The sequence below is a fragment of the Brachyhypopomus gauderio genome, chromosome 16 (genome assembly GCF_052324685.1).
Source record: "Brachyhypopomus gauderio isolate BG-103 chromosome 16, BGAUD_0.2, whole genome shotgun sequence".
In the NCBI taxonomy this organism is placed as follows: domain Eukaryota; kingdom Metazoa; phylum Chordata; class Actinopteri; order Gymnotiformes; family Hypopomidae; genus Brachyhypopomus; species Brachyhypopomus gauderio.
Window position 1 is genome coordinate 17439884 of NC_135226.1, and position 12500 is coordinate 17452383.

The 12500-nt window shown below is 47.8% G+C and overlaps 1 protein-coding gene across 1 annotated transcript in view; it reads left to right on the plus strand.

Annotated features, from left to right (window-relative positions):
• Positions 1–12500, plus strand: part of dync2h1 (dynein cytoplasmic 2 heavy chain 1) — a 93964-nt gene that overhangs the window by 10959 nt on the left and 70505 nt on the right. Inside the window, 8 exon segments of the mRNA XM_076976154.1 lie at positions 1–148; positions 2883–3010; positions 3213–3328; positions 3959–4086; positions 9166–9315; positions 9538–9743; positions 9924–10079; positions 11898–12012. The exon segment at positions 1–148 is cut by the window's left edge and continues 81 nt beyond it. Coding sequence (XP_076832269.1) covers positions 1–148; positions 2883–3010; positions 3213–3328; positions 3959–4086; positions 9166–9315; positions 9538–9743; positions 9924–10079; positions 11898–12012 — 1147 coding nt within the window.

Sequence of the window (12500 nt, forward strand, 5' to 3'; positions counted from 1 at the left end):
CCCCAACCAGTTCAGGGGCGTGAGTGAACCGGGGGAGGAGCCTATCTTCAGCGCCATGATCGAGCACAACGCCCGCGACTTCCTCCCCGTCTACGGCAAAGCCGAGCAGCTCTTCGAAAGGCTGCTCCGCGTACAGGACACGTTCCGGGTGAGCGGAGGGGACGGGGAACTGCACTGATAAACTGATAATAATAAAGAGCGTGTTTAAAAGGACAAGTAATTACAGAGAGCTTACGAGGACTTCTCTGAACTTCACACCGTCATTCTACTCCACTTCCTCTTCTCCACCCTCCACTTCCTGTGTTCTCTCAGTGTTTCTGGGGACGCTCCTGTCTGAAGCTCCCCACCATGTTTCGTGATGACGTTTGGCAGCTCGGCCCTGTTGCTAGATTTTTGTTCAGTATCGCAGTTGCCCATAAGAATAACTTGCACGTCGTAGCTCCTGACAGAGGGCACACAGCAACACAACTAATGCACTAGACATTTGTCTGCATACAGCCGTATTTAGCAGTAGACAGTCAAGTGGTGGTGTTCTTATTTATACACATTCATGAGATCAACATTTTAACTGATAAATATAGGAAGTATTGCACTTTAAGTTTTAGGTTAGGTTATAGGTTAGGTTGTGCCGTGGAGTGGGAGTGTCCCCAGTCTGTGCTCTGACCTGCAGAAGTTCCCCTGTGTGGGGCATTCATCTGTCAGTGCTACACAGGGAGGGGTTAGTGCTGCTGGGGAGAACAGACGGGCAGTCCCTCCTGTTCATGCTTAAATGGCTACGTTTCACTTGCGTGGCTGTGAGTCCCAAGTGTGTGAATCTGTGTGCGGTGCAGTCCCGTGTGTGTGTGTGTGTGTGTGTGAGTAGACACATAGATGTGTGTGTGTATGTGTGTGTGTGTGTGTGTGTGTGTGTGTGAGTAGACACATAGATGTGTGTGTGTATGTGTGTGTGTGTGTGTGTGTGTGTGTGTGTGTGTGTGTGTGTGTGAGTAGACACATAGATGTGTGTGTGTGTGTGTGTGTGTGTGTGTGTGTGTGTGTGTGTGTGTGTGTGTGAGTAGACACATAGATGTGTGTGTGTGTGTGTGTGTGTGAGGCCTTTCAGTTCTCCTTTGGTCCTTCAACTCTACTGTGGTTCTCAGTTTCTGTGTTCAGGTTGAATGTACCACGGTCTGTCTTTCTGTATTTAGTCTCAAATTTCTACCTCCAAATTTTCACATATTTCGCTTCTCTATCTGCTCGACTGAGAGCTCAAACCACATCAGTCATTGGTGTAGCAGTGTTGCATGCTTCATCAGGGCTTCATCCATGGTTCCTTAATTCAGTTAATGGTCTTTGCAGACCTTCCTTACTCTTGATCTGTGCAGTGGGGCGGAGCAGACTGCTTAAGGGGCGGGGTATGCTAATGAGACTGCCCGTCTATGTCTACTGTGGCTGTGTGAGAAGGGGCGGAGCATTCTAATGAGACTGTGCTGTGGGAGTCTGTGTTGTGAGAGTCTGCTGTGTTGTGAGAGTCTGCTGTGCTGTGAGAGTCTGCTGTGTTGTGGGGGTCTGTGCTGTGAGAGTCTGTGCTGTGGGGGTCTGTGCTGTGGGATTATATGTTGTGAAAGTCTGCTGTGATGTGGGGTTCTGTGCTGTGAGAGTCTGTGTTGTGAGAGTCTGCTGTACTGTGAGTGTCTGTGCTGTGGGGGTCTGTGCTGTGAGAGTCTGTTGTGTTGTGGGGGTCTGTGCTGTGGGGGTCTGTGCTGTGGGATTCTGTGTTGTAAAAGTCTGCTGTGTTGTGGGGGTCTGTGCTGTGAGCGTCTGTGCTGTGGGGGTCTGTGCTGTGAGCGTCTGTGCTGTGGGGGTCTGTGCTGTGGGATTCTGTGTTGTGAAAGTGCTGTGATGTGGGGGTCTGCTGTGAGAGTCTGTGTTGTGAGAACCTGTGTTGTGAGAGTCTGCTGTGATGTGGGGGTCTGTGCTGTGAGTCTGTGTTGTGAGAGTCTGCTGTGTTGTGGGGGTCTGTGCTGTGAGTCTGTGCTGCGGGGGTCTGTGCTGTGAGTCTGTGATGTGGGGGACTGTGCTGTGAGTCTGTGATGTGGGGGACTGTGCTGTGAGTCTGTGATGTGGGGGACTGTGCTGTGAGTCTGATGTGGGGGACTGTGCTGTGAGTCTGTGCTGCAGGGGTCTGTGCTGTGAGTCTGTGATGTGGGGGACTGTGCTGTGAGTCTGTGATGTGGGGGACTGTGCTGTGAGTCTGTGATGTGGGGGACTGTGCTGTGAGTCTGATGTGGGGGACTGTGCTGTGAGTCTGTGATGTGGGGGACTGTGCTGTGAGTCTGTGATGTGGGGGACTGTGCTGTGAGTCTGTGATGTGGGGGACTGTGCTGTGAGTCTGTGATGTGGGGGACTGTGCTGTGAGTCTGTGATGTGGGGGACTGTGCTGTGAGTCTGTGATGTGGGGGACTGTGCTGTGAGTCTGATGTGGGGGACTGTGCTGTGAGTCTGTGATGTGGGGGACTGTGCTGTGAGTCTGTGATGTGGGGGACTGTGCTGTGAGTCTGTGATGTGGGGGACTGTGCTGTGAGTCTGTGCTGCGGGGGTCTGTGCTGTGAGTCTGTGATGTGGGGGACTGTGCTGTGAGTCTGATGTGGGGGACTGTGCTGTGAGTCTGTGATGTGGGGGACTGTGCTGTGAGTCTGTGATGTGGGGGTCTGTGCTGTGGGATCGTCCTCTGCTGCTGATTAGACACTAGAGCTTGATTGAGGGGATTGAAAACATCATTCAGACAGTGTGACTTTGGTACCATGGCCCAGATAAATGTCTCAGGGGACGTCAGGTGTAATTACAATAAGTAAAGGTCAGTGTTAATGAGTCTAATTAAGTGTGTATGTGCGTATATACAGGAGTGGGTGGTGCTGGGGCAGGTGGATATGGAAGCTCTGGTAGAAACACACCTGCACAATGTACAAGACTGGGAGAGAAACTTCAAAGCCCTCAAAGCAAAGGGCAAAGAGTCTGAACGCCTACCCAGGTGAGCCACGCACACGCCATGCACACGCCACCTGCACGCCGCCCGCTCACCACACACACGCCACGCACACGCCACACGCACGCCACGCACATGCACAAGCACAAACGCAATTTTTGGTGATGTGATCTTTCTTTGAGTGATTGTGTGTGTGTGTGTGTGTGTGTGTGTGTGTGTGTGTGTGTGTGTTTGTACATGCCTGCAGCATGGAGAAAGTGGACTGTGTGACGGTGAACTGTGAGCCCGTGAGGGCTGTTATTGATGATCTAATCCAGAAGCTCTTTGACACTCTTCTGCTGTCTCTGCGAAAATCCATCCAGGGTGAGAAACAAAGAACAGCTCAAACACTGCATTAAACACTGGAAACACTCACATCACTTAACTCAAACACTGCATGAAACACTGTGTTAAACACTAGAAACACTCACATCACTTAACTCAAACACTGCATGAAACACTGTGTTAAACACTAGAAACACTCACATCACTTAACTCAAACACTGCATTAAACACTGTGTTAAACACTGGAAATGCTCACATCACTTAACTTAAACACTGCATTAAACACTGTGTTAAACACTGGAAACACTCACATCACTTAACTCAAACACTGCATTAAACACTGTGTTAAACACTGGAAACACTCACATCACTTAACTCAAACACTGCATTAAACACTGTGTTAAACACTGGAAACACTCACATCACTTAACTCAAACACTGTACACACACACACACACACACACACACACACACACACTGCTCAACTCTTAGCTCTTTCATTGAAGAAACCATTTCAAGCAATGAAGAAATGAAACACTCATTCTGCAGGAAGTCAGCGATGAACATTTCACTTATAGGAGACGGTGGTGCCATCTGCTGGACACGTTTGCCGTTGCGCATAGAGCATCAGATACGAACCAGGCTGGGAATGTGTGTCTTTATCTTCAGGTCACATCCAGGCCATAGAGTCCTTCGTCAGTGGCGCCCTGGAGATGTTGTCCATCCGACCAGAAAGTATAGAAGAGATCGGCGAAGCCAACGTGCGCCACAGTCAGCTACAGGCTCAGAAACCTGAGGTACACAAAACAAACTACTGAAGTGTGTGTTTGTACGGATGCTTCCGGTTAAATCACAAGACGACTTCATTACTCACATTAGGTGCACGTTTCTTTTTCAATGCTATTTAATCTAACTGATCTGATGCTGTGGTTCCAAACATGACTACAGCTGTGTAATGATGTGTGTGGTGTTAGTGCGGTAACGTGTCCACTGTCGGGTGTGTAATGATGTGTGTAGTGTTAGTGCGGTAACGTGTCCACTGTCGGGTGTGTAATGATGTGTGTAGTGTTAGTGCGGTAACGTGTCCACTGTCGGGTGTGTAATGATGTGTGTGGTGTTAGTGCGGTAACGTGTCCACTGTCGGGTGTGTAATGATGTGTGTAGTGTTAGTGCGGTAACGTGTCCACTGTCGGGTGTGTAATGATGTGTGTGGTGTTAGTGCGGTAACGTGTCCACTGTCGGGTGTGTAATGATGTGTGTGGTGTTAGTGCGGTAACGTGTCCACTGTCGGGTGTGTAATGATGTGTGTGGTGTTAGTGCGGTAACGTGTCCACTGTCGGGTGTGTAATGATGTGTGTAGTGTTAGTGCGGTAACGTGTCCACTGTCGGGTGTGTAATGATGTGTGTAGTGTTAGTGCGGTAACGTGTCCACTGTCGGGTGTGTAATGATGTGTGTAGTGTTAGTGCGGTAACGTGTCCACTGTCGGGTATGTAATGATGTGTGTAGTGTTAGTGCGGTAACGTGTCCACTGTCGGGTGTGTAATGATGTGTGTAGTGTTAGTGCGGTAACGTGTCCACTGTCGGGTGTGTAATGATGTGTGTAGTGTTAGTGCGGTAACGTGTCCACTGTCGGGTGTGTAATGATGTGTGTAGTGTTAGTGCGGTAACGTGTCCACTGTCGGGTGTGTAATGATGTGTGTAGTGTTAGTGCGGTAACGTGTCCACTGTCGGGTGTGTAATGATGTGTGTAGTGTTAGTGCGGTAACGTGTCCACTGTCGGGTGTGTAATGATGTGTGTAGTGTTAGTGCGGTAACGTGTCCACTGTCGGGTGTGTAATGATGTGTGTAGTGTTAGTGCGGTAACGTGTCCACTGTCGGGTGTGTAATGATGTGTGTAGTGTTAGTGCGGGTAACGTGTCCACTGTCGGGTGTGTAATGATGTGTGTGGTGTTAGTGCGGTAACGTGTCCACTGTCGGGTGTGTAATGATGTGTGTAGTGTTAGTGCGGTAACGTGTCCACTGTCGGGTGTGTAATGATGTGTGTGGTGTTAGTGCGGTAACGTGTCCACTGTCGGGTGTGTAATGATGTGTATAGTGTTAGTGCGGTAACGTGTCCACTGTCGGGTGTGTAATGATGTGTGTAGTGTTAGTGCGGTAACGTGTCCACTGTCGGGTGTGTAATGATGTGTGTGGTGTTAGTGCGGTAACGTGTCCACTGTCGGGTGTGTAATGATGTGTGTGGTGTTAGTGCGGTAACGTGTCCACTGTCGGGTGTGTAATGATGTGTGTAGTGTTAGTGCGGTAACGTGTCCACTGTCGGGTGTGTAATGATGTGTGTAGTGTTAGTGCGGTAACGTGTCCACTGTCGGGTGTGTAATGATGTGTGTAGTGTTAGTGCGGTAACGTGTCCACTGTCGGGTGTGTAATGATGTGTGTAGTGTTAGTGCGGTAACGTGTCCACTGTCGGGTGTGTAATGATGTGTGTAGTGTTAGTGCGGTAACGTGTCCACTGTCGGGTGTGTAATGATGTGTGTAGTGTTAGTGCGGTAACGTGTCCACTGTCGGGTGTGTAATGATGTGTGTAGTGTTAGTGCGGTAACGTGTCCACTGTCGGGTGTGTAATGATGTGTGTAGTGTTAGTGCGGTAACGTGTCCACTGTCGGGTGTGTAATGATGTGTGTAGTGTTAGTGCGGTAACGTGTCCACTGTCGGGTGTGTAATGATGTGTGTGGTGTTAGTGCGGTAACGTGTCCACTGTCGGGTGTGTAATGATGTGTATAGTGTTAGTGCGGTAACGTGTCCACTGTCGGGTGTGTAATGATGTGTGTAGTGTTAGTGCGGTAACGTGTCCACTGTCGGGTGTGTAATGATGTGTGTGGTGTTAGTGCGGTAACGTGTCCACTGTCGGGTGTGTAATGATGTGTGTAGTGTTAGTGCGGTAACGTGTCCACTGTCGGGTGTGTAATGATGTGTGTAGTGTTAGTGCGGTAACGTGTCCACTGTCGGGTGTGTAATGATGTGTGTAGTGTTAGTGCGGTAACGTGTCCACTGTCGGGTGTGTAATGATGTGTGTAGTGTTAGTGCGGTAACGTGTCCACTGTCGGGTGTGTAATGATGTGTGTAGTGTTAGTGCGGTAACGTGTCCACTGTCGGGTGTGTAATGATGTGTGTAGTGTTAGTGCGGTAACGTATCCACTGTCAGGTGTGTAATGATGTGTGTAGTGTTAGTGCGGTAACGTGTCCACTGTCGGGTGTGTAATGATGTGTGTAGTGTTAGTGCGGTAACGTGTCCACTGTCGGGTGTGTAATGATGTGTGTAGTGTTAGTGCGGTAACGTGTCCACTGTCGGGTGTGTAATGATGTGTGTAGTGTTAGTGCGGTAACGTGTCCACTGTCGGGTGTGTAATGATGTGTGTGGTGTTAGTGCGGTAACGTGTCCACTGTCGGGTGTGTAATGATGTGTGTAGTGTTAGTGCGGTAACGTGTCCACTGTCGGGTGTGTAATGATGTGTGTGGTGTTAGTGCGGTAACGTGTCCACTGTCGGGTGTGTAATGATGTGTATAGTGTTAGTGCGGTAACGTGTCCACTGTCGGGTGTGTAATGATGTGTGTAGTGTTAGTGCGGTAACGTGTCCACTGTCGGGTGTGTAATGATGTGTGTGGTGTTAGTGCGGTAACGTGTCCACTGTCGGGTGTGTAATGATGTGTGTGGTGTTAGTGCGGTAACGTGTCCACTGTCGGGTGTGTAATGATGTGTGTAGTGTTAGTGCGGTAACGTGTCCACTGTCGGGTGTGTAATGATGTGTGTAGTGTTAGTGCGGTAACGTGTCCACTGTCGGGTGTGTAATGATGTGTGTGGTGTTAGTGCGGTAACGTGTCCACTGTCGGGTGTGTAATGATGTGTGTGGTGTTAGTGCGGTAACGTGTCCACTGTCGGGTGTGTAATGATGTGTGTAGTGTTAGTGCGGTAACGTGTCCACTGTCGGGTGTGTAATGATGTGTGTAGTGTTAGTGCGGTAACGTGTCCACTGTCGGGTGTGTAATGATGTGTGTGGTGTTAGTGCGGTAACGTGTCCACTGTCGGGTGTGTAATGATGTGTGTAGTGTTAGTGCGGTAACGTGTCCACTGTCGGGTGTGTAATGATGTGTGTAGTGTTAGTGCGGTAACGTGTCCACTGTCGGGTGTGTAATGATGTGTGTAGTGTTAGTGCGGTAACGTGTCCACTGTCGGGTGTGTAATGATGTGTGTAGTGTTAGTGCGGTAACGTGTCCACTGTCGGGTGTGTAATGATGTGTGTAGTGTTAGTGCGGTAACGTGTCCACTGTCGGGTGTGTAATGATGTGTGTAGTGTTAGTGCGGTAACGTGTCCACTGTCGGGTGTGTAATGATGTGTGTAGTGTTAGTGCGGTAACGTGTCCACTGTCGGGTGTGTAATGATGTGTGTAGTGTTAGTGCGGTAACGTGTCCACTGTCGGGTGTGTAATGATGTGTGTAGTGTTAGTGCGGTAACGTGTCCACTGTCGGGTGTGTAATGATGTGTGTGGTGTTAGTGCGGTAACGTGTCCACTGTCGGGTGTGTAATGATGTGTGTGGTGTTAGTGCGGTAACGTGTCCACTGTCGGGTGTGTAATGATGTGTGTAGTGTTAGTGCGGTAACGTGTCCACTGTCGGGTGTGTAATGATGTGTGTGGTGTTAGTGCGGTAACGTGTCCACTGTCGGGTGTGTAATGATGTGTGTAGTGTTAGTGCGGTAACGTGTCCACTGTCGGGTGTGTAATGATGTGTGTAGTGTTAGTGCGGTAACGTGTCCACTGTCGGGTGTGTAATGATGTGTGTAGTGTTAGTGCGGTAACGTGTCCACTGTCGGGTGTGTAATGATGTGTGTAGTGTTAGTGCGGTAACGTGTCCACTGTCGGGTGTGTAATGATGTGTGTGGTGTTAGTGCGGTAACGTGTCCACTGTCGGGTGTGTAATGATGTGTGTAGTGTTAGTGCGGTAACGTGTCCACTGTCGGGTGTGTAATGATGTGTGTAGTGTTAGTGCGGTAACGTGTCCACTGTTGGGTGTGTAATGATGTGTGTAGTGTTAGTGCGGTAACGTGTCCACTGTCGGGTGTGTAATGATGTGTGTAGTGTTAGTGCGGTAACGTGTCCACTGTCGGGTGTGTAATGATGTGTGTGGTGTTAAGCGGTAACGTGTCCACTGTCGGGTGTGTAATGATGTGTGTAGTGTTAGTGCGGTAACGTGTCCACTGTCGGGTGTGTAATGATGTGTGTAGTGTTAGTGCGGTAACGTGTCCACTGTCGGGTGTGTAATGATGTGTGTGGTGTTAGTGCGGTAACGTGTCCACTGTCGGGTGTGTAATGATGTGTGTGGTGTTAGTGCGGTAACGTGTCCACTGTCGGGTGTGTAATGATGTGTGTGGTGTTAGTGCGGTAACGTGTCCACTGTCGGGTGTGTAATGATGTGTGTGGTGTTAGTGCGGTAACGTGTCCACTGTCGGGTGTGTAATGATGTGTGTAGTGTTAGTGCGGTAACGTGTCCACTGTCGGGTGTGTAATGATGTGTGTGGTGTTAGTGCGGTAACGTGTCCACTGTCGGGTGTGTAATGATGTGTGTAGTGTTAGTGCGGTAACGTGTCCACTGTCGGGTGTGTAATGATGTGTGTGGTGTTAGTGCGGTAACGTGTCCACTGTCGGGTGTGTAATGATGTGTGTGGTGTTAGTGCGGTAACGTGTCCACTGTCGGGTGTGTAATGATGTGTGTAGTGTTAGTGCGGTAACGTGTCCACTGTGGGGTGTGTAATGATGTGTGTAGTGTTAGTGCGGTAACGTGTCCACTGTGGGGTGTGTTGCTCTGCGTTGTTGTGTCCAGGTGCTTCCTCAGTTCCAGCAGGCGGAGGAGAAGAACCGGTTGTTGCGCTCGGTAGCTGGAGGTGGTGTGGACTCCATCAGCTCCCTCAAAGCCAAATGGGACAAGTTTGAACTCATAATGGAGAGCCACCAGCTCATGATCAGAGACCAGGTACACACACACACACACACACACGCATGAACAGATGTGTAAGTTCGGTTTCAAAATTCTAGTCCTGCCATGTTTTCTAGCAGTTTTATCTCTGATTCATTATTATTTCAGGTTTGGGCTATTGGTCAGATTTAGGAGGTCGGGTCTTGGAGTTTTGTCCATGAGTTTTCGCAGGACGTATGGATCTTCTCCCCTGCTGACGTTGCTCCTCCCCCTCCCCAGGTGGAGGTGATGAAGGGGACCGTGGCCTCCAGAGTGCAGATGTACCTGCAGACGCTGCAGACGTTCAGCGCTCGCTGGGAGCAGCTCAGACCCAGCCATGACATCATTGAGTCAGGTGACCACGAGGCCCTGCGGCGGGCCGTGGAGAGTGTGCGGGAGAGGAGAGCAGAGTTCGAGGAGCTCGAGACCACGCGCAGAAAGCTCACGTAAGCGCGCACACACACACACACACACTATCACAGAGATGAAAAAGCTGTGTATGTGGGTCTACAGCGATTGTATGTGGATATGTTGAGAGGGAGTGTGTGTCAGTGGATGTGTATTTTTTGTGCATGGGTTCTATTTGTGTGTTTGTGTGTGTGTGTGTGTGTGTGTGTGATTTATAGGGAGGACTGCGAGCACTTTGAGCTGGATGTTCCCGACTCGTCTCTGGCGTATAACACACTGCAGGATCTGCAGAAGTGTTCGGACATGTGGGCCCTTTATGAGCAGTTTCAGCAGGGCCTGGAGCAGAGCGGCCAGCAGGACTGGATTACGTTCAGGTCAGCACACACACACACACACACACACACACACACACACACACACACACACACACACACACACACACACACACACACACACAAATACACACACACACTGAGTGTGATGACAGTGGAAGAAACAGGGTAGCAGAGGTGGAAAGAGTACTGAAAAATTGTATTTGAGTAAAAGTATCATTACTTTGCCTAAAATCTACTCAGAGTAAAAGTAAAATTACCCATCTCAAAATTTACTCGAGTAAAAGTACAAAATTACTTCATTTAAAATGTAATTTGAGTAAAAGTTACTTAGTTACTTTCAGTTATTTAATGCATGGATGAATCATGAACCAAATTCAGCACAAGTTGTTTTAATCAATTTCAAGTGTATTTAAGTGCACATCCACACTTGCAAAAAGATCAGCTGGGCTCAGGAACATACTTCCTCACAGCACAAGGACAGTCACAACCTGTACCATAAAGTGCAAACAATTTTCAGTCCTATTGTCCAACGGATATCACTATGATAAGAATAAAGAAATTTTAATGACAAATTATTCAAAAAACAAAATGCACACAAATTTAAGTGCCCACAAGATGCCACAAATCAAACTAAAATGCAACAGGATTCCACTACTCACAATAAAATGCCCACAGGATCCCACATCAAAAATTAAAAAATGCTCATAGGATCCCACAATTTAAAAGTAAGTGCTCACAGGATCCAACTATTCAAAATACAGTGCCCACCGGATCCCACTATTCACAATAAAATGCCCACAGGTTGCCACAACTCAAAATAAAATATAAAATGACCACAGGATCCCACATCTCAAAATAAAACAAAATGCGCACAGGATTCCACTATTTAAAACGCTCACAGGATCCAACTATTCAAAATACAGCTCCCACAGGATTCCACTTTTCACAATAAAATGTCCACAGGATCCTACAGAACCTGATAGATAGATTTAAAGATAGAACAATCTCATCCTTTTGGAAAAAAAGTGCACCAGATTACGACCTGATTGTGAGACAATGGAAAGGGCGCGCGCAAGGCAAGGCCACGCAATTGGCCTTCAGTTCTGGGATTCTGGGAAGTTTTCATTTCTGCCCGCATTTAATTTTTCACCATCAATATTTTTTTACTCAGTAATGTGAGGGCATTCAAATGTAGTGAAGTAAAACTACTTGGGTCAAAATGTACTCAAGTAAAAGTAAAAATTACATATTTCAAAAACTACTCAGAAAATTACAAATTACTCATAAAAAGTACTCAATTACAGTAATGTGAGTAAATGTAATTAGTTACTTTCCACCCCTGCAGGGTAGTGATGACTACAGTGTGGTGATGACATTGCTGTGGTCATAACAGTAATTACATGGTGATGGGCTATAATTATAGGGTGCAAAACTCTTCCTTTGTTTTCCTTGCCCTTAACAGTTTTTAAAAACCTACAAACCTATTAAAAAGTTCTTCTGTAAAACCTTTTATGGCTTAAATCTTGATGAAAAGGAGAACGTGTCCGTGTTGCAGGTACTGATGTGTTCATTGTGCGCTGTTTCTTGTACTTCTTGTGCTATCGTGTGGAAATTCCTCATCAGAGGAAGAATAGCTGGTTTTCTTTGGCAGTAGGATCTTAAGATAGTGTTTAGTCTTAATTTTAGTTCGTTTTTGTACCTTTATGGATTAAGAGGATTAAGAAGTCAAGTTAATCTTTCAGGCGTGCTGATCCATTACTGTGATGAGAAAAGTCATTTTTGAGCAGAACTCAGCTAGAGGTTTGAGAGAGAGCTCTCCTTCACAATGCGTGTGTGTGCGATTGTGCTTCTCCTCAGGAGCAAGACGTACGAGTTTGAGGAGTTTCTCTTTGCGTGGCATGACCGCCTGCGGAAAGTGGAGGAGCCCACTACTATGACTGTGATGCTGCAGGCGGAAGTGGACAAGTTCAAGGTGGAGGTTCCTCCGAGACGCTTGTGCCTTTGGGGTGTTGGCCGCTGTGTTGGGGCTGGAGCCAGAGCAGAAGAAAGGGCAGCAGATGGCTGGAAGTAGACAGAGTTCACGCTAGAGCTAAAGTATATGGTTACTTTATAGATACTGATCCAGCTGCAGTTAGAGGTGGATGTAATCTTTGTTAATTTCTCCACCTTTTGCAAGCATACTAAATCTTAGTGAGATTACTGTGGTTTTGAGAGCTGCCCTTAAGCTGTGTTTGCGTTTATCACCGTTTTGACTTAGTAATGGATCTTTTTGGGTGTTGCTTGACTCATGCCTTACATTCTACCAATAACAAAGAAATTTTCAATTTTGTGTGTGTGTGTGTGTATGTGTGTGGTTTAAAGCTTCATGCTTTACATTCTACCAATAACAAAGAAATTTTCAATTTTTGTGTGTGTGTGTGCGTTCGTGCGTGTGCGTGCGCGTGCGTGTGTGTGTGTGTG